This window comes from Amblyomma americanum, chromosome 4, assembly GCF_052857255.1.
Source record: "Amblyomma americanum isolate KBUSLIRL-KWMA chromosome 4, ASM5285725v1, whole genome shotgun sequence".
NCBI classification, from domain to species: domain Eukaryota; kingdom Metazoa; phylum Arthropoda; class Arachnida; order Ixodida; family Ixodidae; genus Amblyomma; species Amblyomma americanum.
In genome coordinates this window covers 198,558,812-198,578,948 of record NC_135500.1, presented here as the reverse complement: position 1 = coordinate 198,578,948, position 20,137 = coordinate 198,558,812, and the positions used below count along the sequence as shown (strand labels likewise).

Genomic DNA, 20,137 nt, shown 5'->3' with positions numbered 1-20,137 from the left:
AGTATCATTGAATCAAACAGATTTACTAATTTGATCTCTTCTGTGACAAGAATTACGCCGTCCAGTTGCAGCACCATTGACGTTTTCGTTGTTTCACTCAGAGAATGTAAGGGGAAAAATATGGCGGAAAAAAAATTTTTACGGAGTTTCAGGGGATTTCAGAAACCGAAATTGTCTCACTTATTCCAAATTGACTAAGTTTCCCAGCTGCTGCAGGAAAAAAAAAATTCAACTTAAGAAGAAATTTTCGGTCTAATTTATTAAATTTTAGTTTTTACCATGGAATATTTCTGTCTACATAGTGGTGGCACAGCGCCATGTGGTATTGGGGACCATTGTACAAGTTCTGAATTGGTTAAGAAGCGGCTCTGTCTCTGTGCGAGTGCTACATGCCCACTTAAGAAGTTCCAGTCATTCTGTAATGGAAGCGTAATGCCGTTCAGGGAACCAACACAGAATATAGACTGATGAGACATTTATAACTGCGCTTGCGTTAATGACGCCTACGATTAATTTATCGAAAAGTTAAAGACTGCATACGATTCTCAATTTTCAAAGATAACAAAGCGGAAAGAAAAGATTTGAGGAAACCTTACAATTCTCCCGAACTTTACCAGATGATTAGAAAGTAAGACATTCTGTATCAAAAATTTGCCCTAAGTAGTGTCAAAGATGATTAGCTGCTTTTTAAAAATTCAGAAACTCGTTGAATACAGTGTTTAATCACTACCGTACGGCAAAGACTGACCTTTCTCGACCAATCAGGTGGCCCATCAGTGCAAGTTTTGATGTCGTCGCAATGTCACGTGGCCTCTGCTACCGTACACGACAAATGTAGGTAGGCAAGACTCAAAACGGTAGTCACGGCAACGCGTTACTGTATTTGCCGTACGGCTGTTCAGCTACACTAAAATTGTCTATTATGAACAACTGTTCCAGAAAAATAGCTGCGACAATCAGAAACTGATTTGGCGGGCCGTGAATGAAGCAGTCAATAGCTCTAATCGCAATGACTGCATCGGTGAACTTCGAACTGATGAGTCGCCTGTAATGGGTGTCGCGCTAGCGGACGGCTTTGATCAATACTTTAGTAGCCTGCCATATCTACATTTAAAGTAATAAAGATGCGGCTGGCTCTGTTTTGAAGCAAATAAAAAATTCAATATTTTTTTACGCGATTTTGAATTGCGCGGGAAATGGCCAAAATCTGTGTAGCCACAGCTCCGATGGTAATCGCGCTTTCAAAATTTTAAAAACAGATGTGTCTATTCCTAATGGTCAGTTACAACTTTGTAATTGTAACCAAGTGCCTATTTTTAATATTTAAAGAGTTAACTATTAGAAATTATTTAACCAGTTTATTAAATAAGATGATTGGTCTGTTTTATGGTGTCCCCTAACAGTGGTATCTATATGCCACAGAAGCCATATTTAAAACTCAAAATGCCTGCTTTTAAAAAATTAGTGGCGGGCTTTCCTGGAATCCGTAATATAATGACTGCAGGTGGTGGTGGTGGTGAAAACATTTATTACGGATGAATAGGAGGTATGTTTGGATCAGCCCGTAAGGGACCGATCCGTACAAGCACTAGGTGGAGGTCCCTAGTATGGGACCCCAGTGGCGGTTGCCGCCGCCCGGGCGCGCCCGACTAAGGCTTGTTGGGCCTGTAAGTCGTGGCAGCCGAGCAGGGTCGCCTCCCAGTCCTCCCGGGTTGGGTTGGGGATGGGGGGAATAGCGGGGTTGGAGGGGCAGGCCCAAACCATGTGATAGGTGTCAGAGGACACTGCACTACAGTGTGGGCAGCTGCCACTAAAGGAGGGGTCAAAATGTTTTAGCGCTGCCGGGCACAGCAATGTATTGGTGAGAAGGCGGAGAAGGAGCCGCTCATCCGCCTTCTTCAGGCCTTTACATGGACTAGGGTAAAGGCGATGACAATTTTGATAATATGTTGTAATATCTTTGAATGTATAGACCGGATTAAAATCGGGTTCCTGATCGGATGGATAGGAGAAAACAGCCCGGTGAGAGAGCGCGCGGGCGGCTGCGTCTGCAATAATAATAATAATTGGTTTTTGGGGAAAGGAAATGGCGCAGTATCTGTCTCATACATCGTTGGACACCTGAACCGCGCCGTAAGGGAAGGGATAAAGGAGGGAGTGAAAGAAGAAAGGAAGAAGAGGTGCCGTAGTGGAGGGCTCCGGAATAATTTCGACCACCTGGGGATCTTTAACGTGCACTGACATCGCACAGCACACGGGCGCCTTAGCGTTTTTCCTCCATAAAAACGCAGCCGCCGCGGTCGGTGCGTCTGCAGAGTTTTCTTAATTTTGCCCGTGTTGCGCAAGAACAGCAAGCAGAACTTAATGCTGCATTACAGCATGATTCTCTGAAACCGAAGCTAGGCTCACCTAAAACTCATAAATGCTAGCGCTAGCAAATATGAGAAACCAAAATAGTTGAAACGACAGTCCGTGAACAAATTTCGTTCCCAGACACGAAGTCCCGCCACAGGCAAGTGATATCATATTTTTCGCTTGGAAAGGGAAGTGACGGATCCAAGCGTGTATGCAATCGTGCGCTGTCTGCAATACATTATCGCGCATCAGACGGGACTACTAAGACCGTACTGAAGAGCGCGATGCGGGCGACTCGTGTCTTCACTGCTCTTTTTTCTTCACTGTTTGCCGCGTTCTTGGAGACTGCCAACCAGCCCACGTCATCTCACTGAACTCTGCATCGGTGAGAAGTGCAAACAGCGACGTAGAACTGAGACTGCAAGGTCATGCTTCTCCAAACTTGCCACCATTAAGTGCCAAGGAACGCCTTATCCCTACGCTCGAAAAGGGTTAAGTTGCCGACGCCTTTGGCACTCTCACTTCGTACTGACAGAAAGGGCGTGCGTATGTGCATATAAGTATTTTTCTTAGTGTGCGTCCGAACCATGAAATTCTCAGGGCTATTACTTTCACTCCCTCCTTTACCCTTCCCTTACGGCACGGTTCAGGTCTCTAACGATATATGAGACAGATACTGCGCCATTTCCTTTCCTCCAAAACCAATTATTATTATTATTAAAAGGTTACTATTACTCCAGCCAAACAACTTCTGAAAGGGCATGTTCTCTGTACATGCTCTCGACGTTTGCAGGCTATATCAGAGTGGCAATCAAAAACGCTAGCGATGTGGTTGGTTTTGGTTTTGGGGGGAAAGGAAATGGCGCAGTATCTGTCTCATATATCGTTGGACACCTGAACCGCGCCGTAAGGGAAGGGATAAAGGAGGGAGTGAAAGAAAAAGTGAAGAAAGGGGTGCCGTAGTGGAGGGCTCCGGAATAATTTCGACCACCAGGGGATCTTTAACGTGCACAGACATCACACAGCCCACGGGCGCCTTAGCGTTTTGCCTCCATAAAAACGCAGCCGCCGTGGTCGGGTTCGAACCCGGGAACTCCGGATGAGTAGCCGGAGTCCCCGGGTTCGAACTAGACCGCAGGGGTATATTTTTTCTAAGGGCAGCGAATTTTTTGCTGATGCTATTCACGTGGTTAGAAATATGGAGATAGAGATAATGCAAGGGGCAAGCGAGAGGGTAAACGGGGCTTGGGTTTTTAGTTTCCTATTCAGCTAAAGGTGAAGGAAGAGAAAGGTCAAAAATGCACATACACACAAAAATAGTCATGTGAAAGATTCATAAGTGGTGTGTTAGAGACGGCTAACTGTTCTCCGTCAGGTAGTTACACGCAGTGACCGAACGCTCCGCGAGTTCTACCGTGAACGATTAATAACTGGACGCCCCACTCCAGTTGTAACCTACACAGTGCTGTGCGCGTGTGTGATTTAATTCCTTTAAAATGAACTAATCACGCGCACAACCTGGACACATTACTTATTGTGTAAATAGTTTGTACATATTACTTCTCCCCCTGTCCTCTATTCCTGTCCCCTCACCTCTTTCATTTCATTTCTCCATTCTGCCTGCTGTCCTTTATTTCCGCTGCCCCAGCTCAGGTGCTTCAGTATCGATGGCAGATGCCGGGGCTAGCAAAAATCTTTTCCTTCCTTTTTACTATTATTTTTAATAAAACCACTACCACCACCAGACGGCTAAGGGTACAGCACCAGAGGTCGTGTAGGGTCCTAGGATCTTGCACGGAAAGATAGAGAGAGAAGAGAAGAAAGGCAGGCAGGCTAACTAGGCGTAATGCGCGGTTGGATACCCAACACAGGTGAAGCGATATCATCATCGGACTGACTATGGCAGGCGCGCACCTTATCCCTGCAAAATTCCTAATTTCGTCCGCTCACCTAACTTTCTGCCGCCCACTGCCATTCATGATCTGAGAGTACCTACCAAGTGCGCTCCACAACATTCACTATCTTTAGTTATTTCACTCTCGTGGTCCTGATCTGCGGTGACTACCTGCCTTAAGTAGGCGTATTTCTTACGCTTCTAGCGCCTCGCTACCAGTCGTAAACCGCTGTTCCCTTCCGAGGCTGGTGAACATTAGTTCTCCGCATATTAATTCTTATACCAACCGTTCTGTGTTGCCCGTCCAAGTGATTGATCATGCTTTGGAATTAACCTCCTGAGTCACTTAGCTAGGAAAGATCATCAGCGAATAGCAGATTACCAAGGTATCCTTTTTCACCTATTATCCCCAAGGGTTCCTAACCCAGGTCTCTGAATATCTCCTATGAGCAGGCGGTGAACAGAATAGGATAGAGGGCCGCAGCGGTGGCTGAGTGGTTACAGCGTTCGGCTGCTGGCCCGAAAGGCGCGGGTTCGATCCCGGCCGTGGCGGTCGAATTTCGATGGAGGCGTAATTCTAGAGACCCCGTGTACTGTGCGATGTCAGTGCACGTTAAAAAGACCCCAGGTGGTCGAAATTTCCGGAGCCCTTCACTACGGCGTCTCTCATAGCCTGAGTCGCTTTGGGGCGTTAAACCATAAACCAAAAGCATTGGATAGATCCTGTCTCACAGCCTGGCACCTTCCCTTATTGAAATTTTGTTGTTGTATTTATGGGTGCAGCCGTTATAGATATCGTTCAGTATTGTTACATAAGGCTTTTCTACACCCTCATATCGTAATGCCTGTGTGAATGGTGAGGTTTCGACTTAGTCAAGTGCTTTTTAATAATTTGTGAATACTGTATAGAGTGTTTCACCTAAGATTTTACAGTTTTTAAAATTAGGCGTTTGAGTTAATAATAATAATAATAATAATAATAATAATAATAATAATAATAATAATAATAATAATAATAATAATAATAATAATAATAATAATAATAATAATAATAATAATAATAATAATAATAATAATAATAATAATAATAATAATAATATAATTAATAATAATAATTGGTTTTTGGGGATAGGAAATGGCGCAGTATCTGTCTCATATATCGTTGGACACCTGAACCGCGCCGTAAGAGAGAGGATAAAGGAGGGAGTGAAAGAAGAAAGGAAGAAAGAGGTGCCGTAGTGGAGGGCTCCGGAATAATTTCGACCACCTGGGGATCTTTAACGGGCACTGACATCGCACAGCACACGGGCGCCTTAGCGTTTCACCTCCATCGAAACGCAGCCTCCGTGGTCAGGTTCGAACCCGGGAACTCCGGATCAGTAGCCGAGCGTCTAACCACTGAGCCACCGCGGCGGGTTTTTTGAGTTAGAAGGGCGCTTTTTCGGTGCAGCGTTGTCAGCTGTGTAGTATATCAGAATACAACTAAGACATGCTAAGTAGCAGTATTGTTAGCTAATATTCAATAGTTAACTGTTTAATTATTACTGTTAGGCTTCTTAATTATTAAGTTCTGTGTATCCCAGTGTAAATAATATCCATATCAGTTTTTAGAGTTTCGAAAACGCGGTTGCCCTCGGCGCTGTGGCCCTACAAATTCTGGCTATTTCGACAAGTTACGTGCACTGGAGAGGTTACTTTGGCTTCAAGATTACCGAAAGCACATGTATTTTGGCGCGATGTAGTCGGAATTTATGCGTGCACATAACACACAGAAAACACTTGATATATCACTTTAATCACATAGTAACAGAATGAATTACGATAAACAATGCAAAACAACGGTCACGCAGTGCCAGAGCACGTAATTCGCCTTTGTCGTAACTATGCAAATCGACCGTCATTTTTTTTTCTTCTCCTGAACGACGTCGCTTTTGCGACATTGTTTCACAGTAAAGCGTTCTTTCTCCCTTTACCGCTGCCATTTGCTCGTGACGCTCTGGTTCGTGAAGAGGCCAGCAAGCGTGTTTCCTCCCCTTTTTCTTGCGTTTTCGTTCCAGAGAACGTTAAGACCAGACTTCCGATTCGTTGAACGGTGAGGATTGCGAAGTATTTCCATAACAAGAAAGCCACCAAGAACAGGTAGAAAAATACAAGAAACTTGCTCACTAAGTGTTACAAATCGAGTTTGGAGGCTCGCAGTTCCGTTAAATTGTGCCGCCGTACGCCCACGGCTGTCTTCTATCGACCCACACAGTTTAGAATTTTTTTCTTTTATTGGTTGAAACGAAGGCACCCGCACGACTTCGAAAAAGCAGGAGATTTCAACGCAAAAATCCGCCGGCCGAAAAACAAAATTTATTTCTGAAGAGGCGTTAGCATTTTTCTGGGCTTTCAGCACCAGTTGCCTGAAGATCCCACTCAGGCACGCACTTCATACACGGTGGTGGGTGTAAGGTAAATACGGGCCTGTTCCGCCTTCCGGTCCCGCACATTGATGCAGCCTCGTTCCATTGTCAGCGCAGTCGAGTGCGTACACAGTCGTTTCGCGTTAAGAGATGTGCGTGGAGTTCGTCGGGCAGTCTTTCCGTGCGGCAGTCTGTAATTATATAAAAAGAGCTCTCTCGGGTCCGTTTTGAGCGAGGAGTGCTGACGTGATACGTCAGCCGGAGTACCGGATCACAGCATGAGGCGTATTTTGATCTTCGAAAGCAGAAGCATATTCTTTCGCGGGTCCTGTCATCAGCACACTTTAGAAAATACAAATAATGATTGGTTTTTTTTGGGGGGCAAAAGGAAATGGCTCAGTATCTGTCTCATATATCGTTGGACACCTGAACCGCGCCGTAAGGGAAGGGATAAAGGAGGGAGTGAAAGAAGAAAGGAAGTGAGAGGTGCCGTAGTGGAGGGCTCCGGAATAATTTCGACCACCTGGGGATCTTTAACGTGCACTGACATCGCACAGCACACGGGCGCCTTGGTCGCAAGATTTTAAGTCAGTACAGAAGGCTAGACGATGGGATTGTGAAAGTGGAATAAAAAATGAACCTCCATGAGGGGGTGCTTCTCTTTCTCTCTCTCAAAAATACTTGGTTAAGCAACCTATCCTTTTTTTTATAAAGCTATAGCATTAAAAACTTCGTTGGTCCTAAAATTTCGCTTTTTGCTGTCACTAGACCGGAAGTGACGGCAGTTCCGGTAAAGGTACCAAAGAAAGCTTCTAATGCTATCATATTGCCAATACATACGGTAATTAGGTGTCACTATGAATTTTTCACAAACATCTTTCTTTACCGAAACGTTTAGTGAGCCTTTCCCAAGTATTTCTTTTTTTGTATTACACCCATGCCGCTACTAAAGACATCCGCGTTTAGGATATAATATGAGAAATGCCTTTAGCCTTCTCATGGTTACTATGCTTCGCTAAGCTGATGAATGGTTAGTGGTTCGTCCGCAAGGGCAGATGCATTGCAACTGACTATAATGAAACAACGAAAACAAAATATTGACACTTACTACAGTGTTCTGCGGTGCGCTTTTTTTTTCTAGCTAGTTGTTTTGCTAAAGCTAAGGGAGTGAAGACAAGAGTAAAAAAGAGAAAAGAAAGAGAGCTGGTCGGCATAACGTTGTCATCTATTGTGAATTCAGCACGAACGGACAAGTGCCGAAAGGAAAGACCATCACTGGATTTTATCGCGGATTAGGCACTTGTCCTATGGAGTATTTGTTTTTGTCCTTGTGCTTTTGCGTACATCATCATCATCAGCCTGACTATGCCCACTGTCAACCGCGGCTACCTTGTCCCCGCTAACTTCATAATCTCATCTGGCCAATTAACTTTCTGGCCATTCATGATCTGAAAGTACCTGCCAAATGCACTCCACCGAATTATAATTCCTCTAGTTAGTTCCCTCTCGTAGTCCGGATCTGCGGTCACTACCAAAGTAGAAGTATTTCCTTACTACTTCCAGCGCTTCGATACCAATCGTAAACTGCTGTTTCCTCCCGAGACTGTTGAACGTTACTTTAGTTTCTGCATATTTATTTTGAGACCCGCCGTTCTGCTTTTCCTGTCTAAGTCATTGATAATTGTTTGCAATTCATCCCCTGTGTGACTGAGCTAGGCATTATCATCAGCGAATCGCAGATTACTAAGGTATTCTCCCTTAACTCTTATCCCCAACTTTTCCCAATCCAGGTCACTGAATACCTCATGTAATCAGGTAGTAGATAGAGCTGATTTTACCTAAAATTACCAGCGCTGAATATACTAGTTTTTAAATAAGCGTCTGCTAGCCTGACATGGACAACTTTTTATTTTGAAGTCTTCTGCAATGTCAATTACGGGTAACTGCCGGTGCTTTCTTACTGCGGCAGGGGACAGTCCTGTCACAACTCTGCCCCTAAAGGGACGACTAAGACATACAGGGGGATGCAAAGAAACGCAAACAGATCGCAGCCTGAGCCCTCCAATGTTCGCATTTCTTTTCATCACGCTTTTACTTCGGCTGTAGCAAAAAGAGGCTAGAGTCGTCCGTGATGCATTCTAGGAAGACTCTAATGCCTTTTTCTTATCACCCAGGTAAAAGAGCGATGAAAAGAAATCCCAACAGCAGAGCACATAGGCGCCGGGTTGTTCGCGTTTCTTTGCATCGTAATAGTTGTTGCATGTCTCTGTAGGCCCAGAGGCCCGAGCAGAAATCATGGAGAAAATGCATACAAAGATAACTGTCGAACCTACGGCTGCAATATATATATATATATATATATATATATATATATATATATATATATATATATATATATATATATATATATATATATATATATATATATATATATATATATATATTAGATTCATCGGAACACCCAGAGACCTGCTTGCTTGATACTGAGAAGTGGAAGGTTTTCTCGGGTCTGACGAGGTTATGCTGCACAGTAGCTTTTCTACAGAGAGTACATAATACCCCAGACACCACAAGAAGACAACTGCAGCAGAATTAAGAACAATATACGTGAAAATAATGTCACACGCGCAGTATTAAAATCTGTTGCACACAGGATAACTTGATCACCAATGAGTTACTTCGATGGCTTTTCCATAGGCCGCCTATGAGAAGTTTGGAGTGTCTTAGGTAACGCATGGGGTTGCTTCTTTCACTGATAAACTAAAGGCCCATTCCACTATTCTGCGATTAATGAGATGCTGCTCTCCGCCATTCGTTTTTCGACAATACGAGACGCAACGGAGATGCCGTTTGCTGCCGCTGACTAAAGAAATCGAGCACTATGAGCTTGCGGTATTCGTTATACTCGCGGATAAGGTAAAAAGGGTGGTTGCGAAGAGGGACTAATATGAAACGGACAGTTCATCAATAGTTACGGTGAATCGAACAGACCGCGTACAATTGGCGCGGCATTTCCTCGGCGGGAATGGTTCCGTCGTGAAATGCCTGCGCATTTCGCCTCTGGTTTAACCACTGACCCACAGCGTCGGGTGCGCGTGTATTGAAGAAAATGAAAATGAAAATTGGATTTGGAAAAAGTAAAAGCCCATTAGCTGTCATTTCTCGATTGCCACTTCAAACACACCGTATATGAGAGGAGAATACCCGCTGCGGTGGCTCAGCGGTTAGGGCGCTCGGCTATTGATCCGGAGTGCACGGGTTCGAACCCAACCGCGGCGGCCGCGTTTCGTTGGAGGCGAAACGCTAAGGCGCCCGTGAGCTGTGCGATGTCAGTGCGCGTTATAGATCCCCAGGTAGTCGAAATTATTCCTGAGCCCTCCACTACGCCACCTCTTTCTTCTCTCAGTCCCTCCTTTTTCCCTTTCCTTACGGCGCGGTTCAAGTGTCCGCCGAGATGCGAGAGCATTTCCTTTCCTCAAAAACAAATTTTCAATTTTCAATTTTTAACAGGAGAAGGAGAGAATGAAAGAAGGCAGAGAGAAAGAGACTCCGTAGTGGAAAGCTCCCGCGTTTGTATTCTAGTGGATACATCCGGGGAGGAGGAGGAGGAGGAGAAACATTTATTCAGAGCTTAAAAACTGGGTGGGTTAAGTACGAGAACCCATTGGTCGCCATCATAATCCGGCCCCTCTCAACCAGCGATTTCTGGTCGAGGGGGCTGTGGCTATGAAGGGTTGCCTCCCAGCGCTCATAAGTCGGATCGGGATTGCTGTCCAAGTCTGGGAGTAAGGAAGGGGAGAGAAGCATTAGTAGGGAAGAGAAGACAATTGGTTGTGATCAAAGGGAAGGCGCAGTACCCACTGTCAATCTCGACCGACACCTCAACCCCGCCCTGTGCGAAGGGAGGAATGAAAGAGGGGAAAAAAGGAAGAGATGAAAAGGCATCGTAGTCGACCGCTTCAAATTGATTTTTACAGCGTGGGGTTCTTCCACTTTCAGTGACGTCGCACACGACACGGGGGCCCTCTGCGCTTCGCCTCCATCGAAACTCGGCCCCTCGGACAGGATTCAATTCTCTCCTCGAACGGTGTAGGAGATGCCGCTACTTCGGTAGAAAAATGTCATCCCTCGCCAACGCCGTAGGAGACGATGCCACGGAGGTAACGAGTTATGACAGCCCCTGTATACAACGCTGACGTAGGACAAACCATGAAAGACATAGGAAAGAGGAAATAACCATATTTGCGTCAAGTGTCTAAATTTACTGAAACACCTACGTTATGACAAGCCCATTGTGAGTTGTGCGCTAACAAATTTTGCATCACGCTGAAGGATGAGTTCTGTTATTGCGTCGTCTAAAGCTGTTTAAACAGACTTTAAGTCTGCTTGCAGCAGATCCCGCTTCACCTCGTCTGTCGCCGCTGTTGCATGAAGGTTGCGACAAGGAATCGCGGATTTTTTAGAGCGCAGCTCTTAAGCGGTAGTCGAAATTATACCGGAGCCTTCCACAACGGCACCTCTTTCTTCCTTTCTTCTTTCACTCCCTCCTTTATCCCGTTCCTTACGGCGCGGTTCCGGTTTCTAACGACATACATTTCCGTTCCCCCAAAACCAATCTTAAGCGCCCGTTCGTGGGTTGAGCCGCGTCGCCGTCGTCGGTGTAACCGAGTCAAAACATAAATAAATAAATATATAAATTTTACCGCGCTTGGGATTCGAACCCACTGCGCCGCGGACAGACCAGCTTTGCTGGCCACTGCAGAGCACAAGGCTCTCGGCGCAGCCGATCACGTCTTGTATTAAACTGGAACACACTCTCACGCTGTGCATTGCACATCGTCTTCTGCAATTAATACTGGTATTAGACTAATATTCACATTCTCGCACGTTGTGCATCGCACATCGTCGTCTAGATCAACTAATGCTACTATCGAACCAATATCGTCGCCAGACGGGCCGACGACCCAGCAAAGCAAAATAATGAGCCTACAGAACCTGAAACACTGATAGCGCTGCGCTCAAATTTCGCATTAGGGAGATTCGCAATCATCCTTATTTTTTTAGCCACAGAAAAAAAAAAACGCGGAAATAGCTGAAAGTCATACTTGGTTGAATTACGTGATGAAACATCAAAGCGCACGGAGGCAACAGCTCGACACTACAAAAGCAGCTGCGTTTCGCGTCGTCTTATCTGCTCTTTATGTAGCCTTTGCCGAAAGTATGCAACCGATGAAGGCTTGCTTCCGGGCCATGCAGCGTAGCCCGTTAAGCATCCCCGCCATTTCATATCCCTCTTAGTCGAGGGGAACTCTTCTCGCCCGTCAGAAAAGTTAGGGCTTCCACAGATGCTACAAGGGCCCCACTACGCGACTTTGAAGCAAAGTTCCTCAACTCATTAATTTTGACAAACGTTTTTGTAGACAGAAAATCTTAAAAAATAAAAATTTGCGGTTTTCTTGCACGAAACTGTAACCGTAGTGTCAGCGCATTTGGCGCATGATACAACGACGCTGCAGTGTGCGAACTGCAGCTTGAGCGTACATTAATGCGAGAGGCACACACTTTTATTCCCTGAATTTGCATATAATTGCGCACAGACATGACAACTAGACTCTGGCCAACTGCTGCGCAGCGTGTTCGCATCGTGGGGTGTCACCGAAGAAAACCGGTCACGTTTTCTGCAATGCGTCCGCGAAACAGATTCATGGACATGGCTGGCGCGATGTATTGGTCCGGGCTGTCGCTGTAACCAGACTGCTTTTGCTGTCCATCTTCACCTGCGGAAGAGAAAGGGATATAGTGTTGATGTATTGTGCGTCAACCCGCTGCAGAAGTTTCTGCACAAAAGCCAAAATTTGCGTCACGCGCAAATATCAGCTGCGAACCACGCCGTAAGGGAAGGTATAAGGTTTGCTTCCACATAACTGCAGCGTAAAAAATTACGAGCACAAAAAAGGGGAGAAACACATAAGACACGCTTTTGTCCGTGTCGTATGTGTTTCTCCCCTTTTTTGTGCTCGTAATTTTTTACGCTGCAGTTATGTGGAAGCAAAGTAACCAACTTGCCCAAAAGCTCGTTTTACTAAAGCATATAAGGTTTGGTTTATGGGGGTTTAACATCCCAAAGCTACTCGGGCTATGAGGGACGCCGCAGTGAAAGGCTCCGAAAATATCGTTCACCTGCGGTTCTTTAACGTGCTTTGACATCGCACAGTACAAGGGCCTCTAGAATTCCGCCTCCATCGAAATTCGACCGCCGCGGCCTGGATCGAACCCGCGCCTTTCGGGTTAGGAGCCGAGCGCCATAACCACTCAGCCACCGCGGTGGTGGGAAGAGATAAAGAGGGAGTGAAAGAAGAAAGGAAGAAAGAGGTGTCGTAGTGGAGGGCTCCGGAGTAATTCCGACAACCTGAGGATCTTTATCGTGCACTGACTTCGCACAGCGCATTGGCACCTTTTTGCGTTTCGCCTCCATCGAAACGCTGCCGCCGCGGTCTGATTCGAACCCGGGTGCTCCGGCTCAGTGGCCGAGCGCCTTAACCACTGAACCCCCGCGGGGGTATTAACTGGGTGGGCTGATTTGGAGATTTGGAGCTAGGAGAGTATCTCAGAACACGGGCGGGATAGGAGAATTATGCAGAGTTGTCTAGGAACACGAACGCTTTTACGTTACCAATATAACACTCAGGCTAAATGCAACAGCTAGATATCTGTAAATTCAGTTCACGTAATTTTTAGACTGCTAACCGCACTTATCCTCTAACTTTTTGCCCTCCTGGTCCGACAACGCTGGCACAGGCGCGTCCAGAATATTACAGAGCACGCTTCGGTGTTTGAAAATTTCTCACAATTCCATACAGAAGGCATGATTATTTATACGGTTCATACACTAGGCGACCAGTGGCATGTGCTAACATACGTATAATGTACTTCCCTGTTTTCGCTATGTAACGCGTGAAGAGTTTGAGTGCCGAAGCCTGCTCCGTAATAATATGGCCAGGACTGCGCGTGCAAAAACAGCTTTCGTGCATTGGTCAGTTTTTGCTTTTAAAGATCCCAAGAGATTAATTTTGAACATCTTGTGCAATGCAATCTCTCTGTACAACAAATGAAACAAAATCAGTTTGTTGATGTTGCGTCAAGCTGCCGTCCGTTTCCTTCTGTATTCTCTTGTCACCACTAACGTGTCCATGGTTTTTCCGGTTAAATGGCGATCCTCTGCTCCTGAACCAAGTTTGTTCGCCGTTTAGCAGTAGCGTGCTTCATGCGAAGCACCGATATTCGATAACCCCTGCGTGCGTGAACAATATAGCGCATTCATTCTGCACGCGTTTTCAGGTGCAGCTAGTTACAGAAGAGCAGGTTCGCTCTCATATAAATGTTGCGCTCATTTGTTACCGTTAAAGTCGATAGTTTGTTACTGTTTGAAACATTTCCTCTTCCTGATCTGGGATAAGAAATGGCGATATATGTCTGAAGGAAACGACCCTACTATTGTGCACGCCGCTCACAGTTATGGCTAGTTAACAGTGGTTGCTGAGCGAATCATCTTTGTGCAGTTAGCAGTTGCACATGTATTCAAGCCCAACAGCTTTGGACAAAAGCATTTGTAAGCGGGAAAGCGTTTATGAAGGCATTTTTTTCATAAACTGTACAATTTCAGTTTAACAATGGATATACTCGCAGATCACCCGACGGCAGTCTTTCTATTAACTTTTTTTTTCTATAATCAAAAGAGTTCGCTATTGGTTTTTTATGGCAATAATAACTGTTCGATGCGATCGATGGAAACTTTTTAAAAGATTTTGCTGCATATCAGAAGAATGGACGATTACTTTCAATATTTTAATTAGGGTATCTTACAATCCTCCTATGTTCAAAATTCTTGTCCGAGAATGTCGGACATAGGACAGTGGCCCGGATAGCAAAACAAGAAATGTCTTGACCTGAGGATCTTTTTTGCACGCCCCAAAGCAGAGATCTGGCAAAACCGTTGCGGAGGGCCCCGATGAACTGAAATCACTTGGAGCTCTATGACGTGCCCCTAAATGTCGGTACACGAGAGTTTTAGCATATCGCCTCACACTCAATGCGGCCTCTGTGAATGGGAATCTAACCCAAGACTATGTTACGTGGCAGGAAAAAAGAGACGTCATTGACTCACCACCACTTGGCCACAGATAGTAGATGACTGCCACTAGGACAAGAATAGTGAAGAAAATATCACAAATTAGGCAGAAGGCGCCAGCGTATTGGGTCATGTGCCACATTCTGCAAGTGGAAACAGAAAACGCAAGAAAATTACTTAGTCACAAGCAGGGAACTGTGAAACAAATGGTTGCGGAAAGCTGCTGCAGTTCAGCGGTTATGGGCTGTTCAATACACATTTTATGCTTTGGATCTGAGCAGCGTCGAGCAAAGTTGGTCTGTAAAAAAAGGGCACAAGACACAAACAGACAAGACACACGTACAGAGGCGATGCTAAGGCACTCTTAGGATATTATTTTCTTGAAGGGAAGGTGCCACTCGATTATTATGGCAAACTGATAAGGCCGCACAGAAAAGGGGGGGGGGGTAGGTCCCGTGGCCTCACAAATACCTATGATAGGTACGTGAAACACACCATTTATGAATTGAGGCTTGACTTCAAAAATCATGCAGTACGAGGTATTTTCCGCTTGGGACAGCAGTGAAGCCCGGGACATTAAGCTAGTATCAAGAAAAACTGCAGTACATTATGGGTCAATTTACCTGCAAAAAAAAACTATCAAGCTGTAAACAGTACTTCACGCACAAATCAGAAGATAGGTAAAGGGTTGGTAAAAAGTTCCAATGCCATAGGCACTGCTTTTCAGCTGCATATCATGTCCCTTATTGTGGCAGTGAAGCTACCAAGTTTTTCAGAGGTGAGGGTGATGCTTCTCCTGTCCTACAAAAAGATTTTGGGCTACGGGGGTGTCGTAGCTGCCCGGCTATAGTGGTCGAAAGCAGACCCTGTGGCCTGGGACCTTTTGACCGACCCTGTACATTAAGTTGAAGTAGCTCTTGTTTTGAACAGAATCACTTACAGCTTAGCTGCTCGAGATTCAATACGTCTATTCTTGTGCGGCCACCTAAGCCCACATAAGTAACGAGAAAAAAAAAGCCTCCCTGCATGAACTCACTCCTGGGCCTTCTTCAACGCCTTCCGATTCTTGAGAACCTCCCGGGTTCCGGGCGAGAACGGCCCACTGGGCGTGGAGACTATAATCACGTTGTCCCTCCTCCGGCGTTTCCTTTTCCTCTTCCGGTCCTGTTTCTTCTTCCTCTTCTTCTTGGGCAGGGAAATGTCGGACAGAGTCATATCCGAGTCCAGCAGTGGTTGGCGCTGGACTTTCGCGCCTTTAGCCCCGGCCTGGCGCGCTGAGGGCGTCGGCACCGGCTCCTGCCGCCCCTTGTGCCTCGACCAGGACACCGAAGGGCGAGCGGCTACCGGGAGCTCTTGGGAAGGCTTCAGCTGGCGCGACGCGGATGATGGAAGGTCACCTGACGATGGAGCCGCTGCGCCCTTCTGCGTTGGCGCCCGTACGACTGCGGTGGCTGGCTGCACCAAACGTGCCGCAGCTGCTGGGGGCTTCGGGAGCAGCGAGGGGTGATTGCGGGGCAGTTCGTAGAGCTTTGGTGCGACTCCGCGGTCGAGGACACCCTGCTCGCGGAGCCGCCGCTCGTGGGCGTGCGAGTCGTATTGCTTAAGGAATTCGCGCCTCTTGATGAGGGTCCACTCATCGGGATTTTTCTGCTGTGTCCTTCGGCGAGGGTCGAAGTAGAGCGGATCGTGGTCGTGGTCGTCTTCTTCGTTGCAGGGCATGTCGTGGACGGGACAAGCGGCTCCCGCGTGATTATGAGGCACTGCTGGGCTGGAGGGGTGCAGCGGGCTGCAGGGGTGGACGGCGCAGGGCACCCGACCCTGAGCGGCTGGTGGCGCTGCGGGCGGAAGGCAGATTCATGAAACTTGGCACTGGCCGTATACCTCGGGTGGTATATTGATTGGACGAGATCCTTATGACGAGCGAAGCTCAATACGCAGCGTGTAGCAGGTGCATCCACGCAACCGGGGCTTTTCGTAGTTTATGGGGCGTAGCACAAATATCTATGCCAAAGTAGAAGACTGGGCGAGTTGGTATGTACTCATACTGAAAAACAGCGCACACAATACAGGGACAAGAAAAGAAATTCATTCCTTCCTATATATTGTGCCCATGTTGCTCAATAAAGATCAGTTGTAAGTCAGCGCTCGTGTTGTCGTTTCTTTTCTTCGTCCCTGTATTGTGTGCGCTGTTTTTCAGTACAAATATCTATGACAGCGGTAAACTGGTTCCACCGCACACCAGCAGAGTTGGGTAACGTATTATTCTAGGAAGATCAGTCCGTGCTCTGTTTGATGCCTGCTATAACTCTGCGACGAGGTTTGGTATAGATAGGTGTAAGATGCATTAAAGAAAAAGTCTTCCTTGTGAAATATTGACTGCTGCTTAGCTAGGAACGACATATGAGCACGTAATAAATAAAGGAACGTCTTTTAAACGACAGCTTGCTGACTAATGCTTAAGTTTTATCGGTATTTTGAACAATTAGATATATTCCAACTATTCGCATGCATTGGGATTAAGTACATACCGCCTTAGTTATTTCCCTCAGCTATATATTACATAAAGCACAGCTCAGCGGGCAAATGCGTCTCTCCTGCTGTCCGCAGTGTAATGCTATGAGCAAGTTTCGAGCGCAAAAAAAAAACGCGGACAGGAGTAGAGCATGCTCAGAATGAATTTCAGGACTACTTGGTACTTTATGCTTGCATTCACACAGCGCGACAACATGGACAACAGCGAGACACCACACAATAGGGGGACAGCACACAGCGCTTACCCTCTCCCTCTTATTTCTGTGCCTTTCTACTCTCTTTCTGTCCGTGCGTTGTTGTTTTTTTTTCGCTGGAAACATTTCTCCAGTGCTAAAAACTGACAACTATCCCATATTTCTACGTGCAGTGTATTGACAGGTTTACAATGAAAGCCAAGGAACCAAGGACCAAGGATGACATCTTTCCACCCTTGGCGCCTGCAGATGTGAATGAAAAATGTTCAAGTGGGAAGCTGAAATTCTAATCTATAGTACCTAGCCTTAAGCGATGTATAACACCCGAGTGATCATTAGCAATAGAAACGATCCCGGGCGCGGAGGTCGAATTACGATGAAGGCGAAATTCTAGAAGCCCGTGTACTGTGCGATGTCAGTGCACGTTAAGGAACCCCGGGCGGTCGAAATTTCCGGAGCCCTTCACGACGGCGTCTCTCATAGCCTGAGTCGCTTTGGGACGTTAAACCCCCATAAACCAAACCATTAGCAATAGAAAACGTGCATTGAACATATCTTCTCACTAATGATATAGCTGAGTTGCATATTGGCGTTGTGATAGAGACCAGAGGCTCGCCGAAAATATTCAGCGTTCGTTGAATCCTCTTATCGACACCTACTCCGACGTGCACCGTGGAAACTGCGCTCAGTCGTGGTTCCCGGGACCTCGCGTACATGCCGTCTATAACGGCTTAACAGAAGTAAACGCTGACGAACACATTCTGGGTTTAGGGTCTAAAGTAACTATCGCGCCTCGTTGATAAGTTCCCGCCCACTTCGCGTGTTGCGAGAACAAGGCTAGGTGCAGCGCAAGGTTAGACGTTTGAAGTTCAATCTCACCTTGCATCTCTGAGGCCGGCCCTTGACGTGGCAGCACTGAGCACTTCGTCTCTTTCTACCTCGTGACGGTGATTGGCTCGAGCAGGGTGGCTGTCCGTTCTTTTGAAATCTAAGGTTTGAAGAAATCTCGTCTGCTCGGGTAGTAGATTCATATGTCAAAAGAAAGGAATAACGCCGACCAAAACGGTGGTTGTTAAAAGATGTTAATGACGTTTCAGCTTACGAGCGGAAGCCTTGTTCACTGAGCTGAAAGCCCAAAGCACGAAGCTGAAGTGCGTCGCAGTAATCGCCTTAGGCATCTTGAGTACGCAGGCGGGAGATTACCCTCGTCGCGATTTCGGGTCTTGTCTGTAGTCTGAATCATATCGGCGTGACAGCCAATCCTTTTATCTTCCCATAATCGCTGCTTGTTCCCAGGCCTTCCTGTGTGCCGTTGCTTCCACGTGTCCAGCAAGTGCGTTCGAAGCAATCTTCTTGATTATTTTAACAACATCTTTTAGCGACAACCGTTTTGGTCGGCGTTATTCCTTTCTTTGGACGTATGTTCGTTCTGTTCTGCCTATGGCAAGGGCTTCTTGCACTGAACTGAACTGTTGTAAGTCGTTGTTGCTCTTTCGGAGCAACCTAAAATCACCGGAGAAGCAGCCTAGGTGGCAGGTGGGCCAGCCAGGTCACGTGACCTGGTGACGTCACCACAACGTTCCTACATAAAGGGACAGCACAGACAACTGCTAAGGGGGTGAGTGGAAGCTCTAGCGCTAGCACACTGAAAAAACAAAAGGCGACAATATATGTTGTTGTTGTTGTTGCCTGAAAGATGATGGCACATACCCACGGTGGGGGATTGGCCAATGTTTGGTGCAGATCCAAACAGGGAAGTTCTAATCCAAGTGAATCTCAAACGGCTTATCAATTAAGAAGATTATGAATGAAAAGGAAATCCTTAATTAGATTGAGCATGAAGAAATCGAATTGGAAATCAAGGAAACAAAGCGGTGCGAGTAGAATTACTGAATTTTGAGGATTGATAAGAAAGCAAATAATTTTGAGAGAGAACAAAAGGTAACGAGAGGTTAACACAAAAATCTCCCGGTTGCAATGATATACTTGTGGAGTATCTGACACACCTGCCAAATGGCATGCCCTAAATTTCACGGTTGCACCGAATGAGAGGAGGACAGGAAGAGTAAACGGCCGACCTAATTGAGCGAGAGGATTTACCAAAAATTGAATTCTCTGCCGTGCAAACCTCCGGCAGTAGAGGATGAAATGATCTATTGATTCAACGTCCCCGCATGACGCACACAGATTCGACGGCGTGAACCCCGAACGGCATAAATATAGATTAAGGCGAGGAATCCTACAACGCAGCAGCGTCATAGAAACCTCACATTGTCGTGATGCGCAGGAACGTATATTCCATGCGAATTTCAAATGCTCGAAATCCGCGGTACCAAGGATGGGCTCATGGCTCAGGTAATGGTGAATTAGGAAACGTTCATAACGGGACGTGGTCAGAAGTGTGAGGTTTGGAACGCCCTGCGCAACAGGGCCATTGATGGCAGATTTCGCTGAAGGTACACTTACCTGCTAAATAGAAGAGCGGGAGAGTGAGGAATTGTGGTTTTAATGTAAATTTGACCCGGCATTAACCCTCTTGGTAATGCGAACTTTACGAAATGCGGAAGCCATTAGGAGTGTTTAGAAACTCCGCGTAGGGGTGTGGAATATTCAGTTGCTGTTATGCCAC

At 46.2% G+C, this 20,137-nt stretch overlaps 1 protein-coding gene across 1 annotated transcript; it reads right to left on the bottom strand.

The window, feature by feature from the left end:
• Positions 1–12,230: 12,230 nt before the first annotated feature.
• LOC144127505 (uncharacterized) lies at positions 12,231–18,582 on the bottom strand. The gene is made up of 4 exons (XM_077660496.1): positions 18,388–18,582; positions 15,819–16,617; positions 14,819–14,925; positions 12,231–12,431 (listed from the first exon to the last, which is right to left on the bottom strand). The coding sequence occupies exons 1-4, from the start codon at positions 18,392–18,394 to the stop codon at positions 12,307–12,309; spliced, it is 1,038 nt and encodes a 345-aa protein (XP_077516622.1). The 5' UTR covers positions 18,395–18,582; the 3' UTR covers positions 12,231–12,306.
• Between the last annotated feature and the right edge of the window lie 1,555 nt (positions 18,583–20,137).

Excerpts from the sequence above, each read along its gene's own strand:
- LOC144127505 (XM_077660496.1), bottom strand. Across the intron at positions 14,926-15,818 it reads GCGTTGAAGAAGGCCCAGGA|AATGTGGCACATGACCCAAT; the intron begins GTGAGTTCATGC and ends TTCCACTTGCAG. Across the intron at positions 12,432-14,818 it reads CTATCTGTGGCCAAGTGGTG|GTGAAGATGGACAGCAAAAG; the intron begins GTGAGTCAATGA and ends TCTCTTCCGCAG.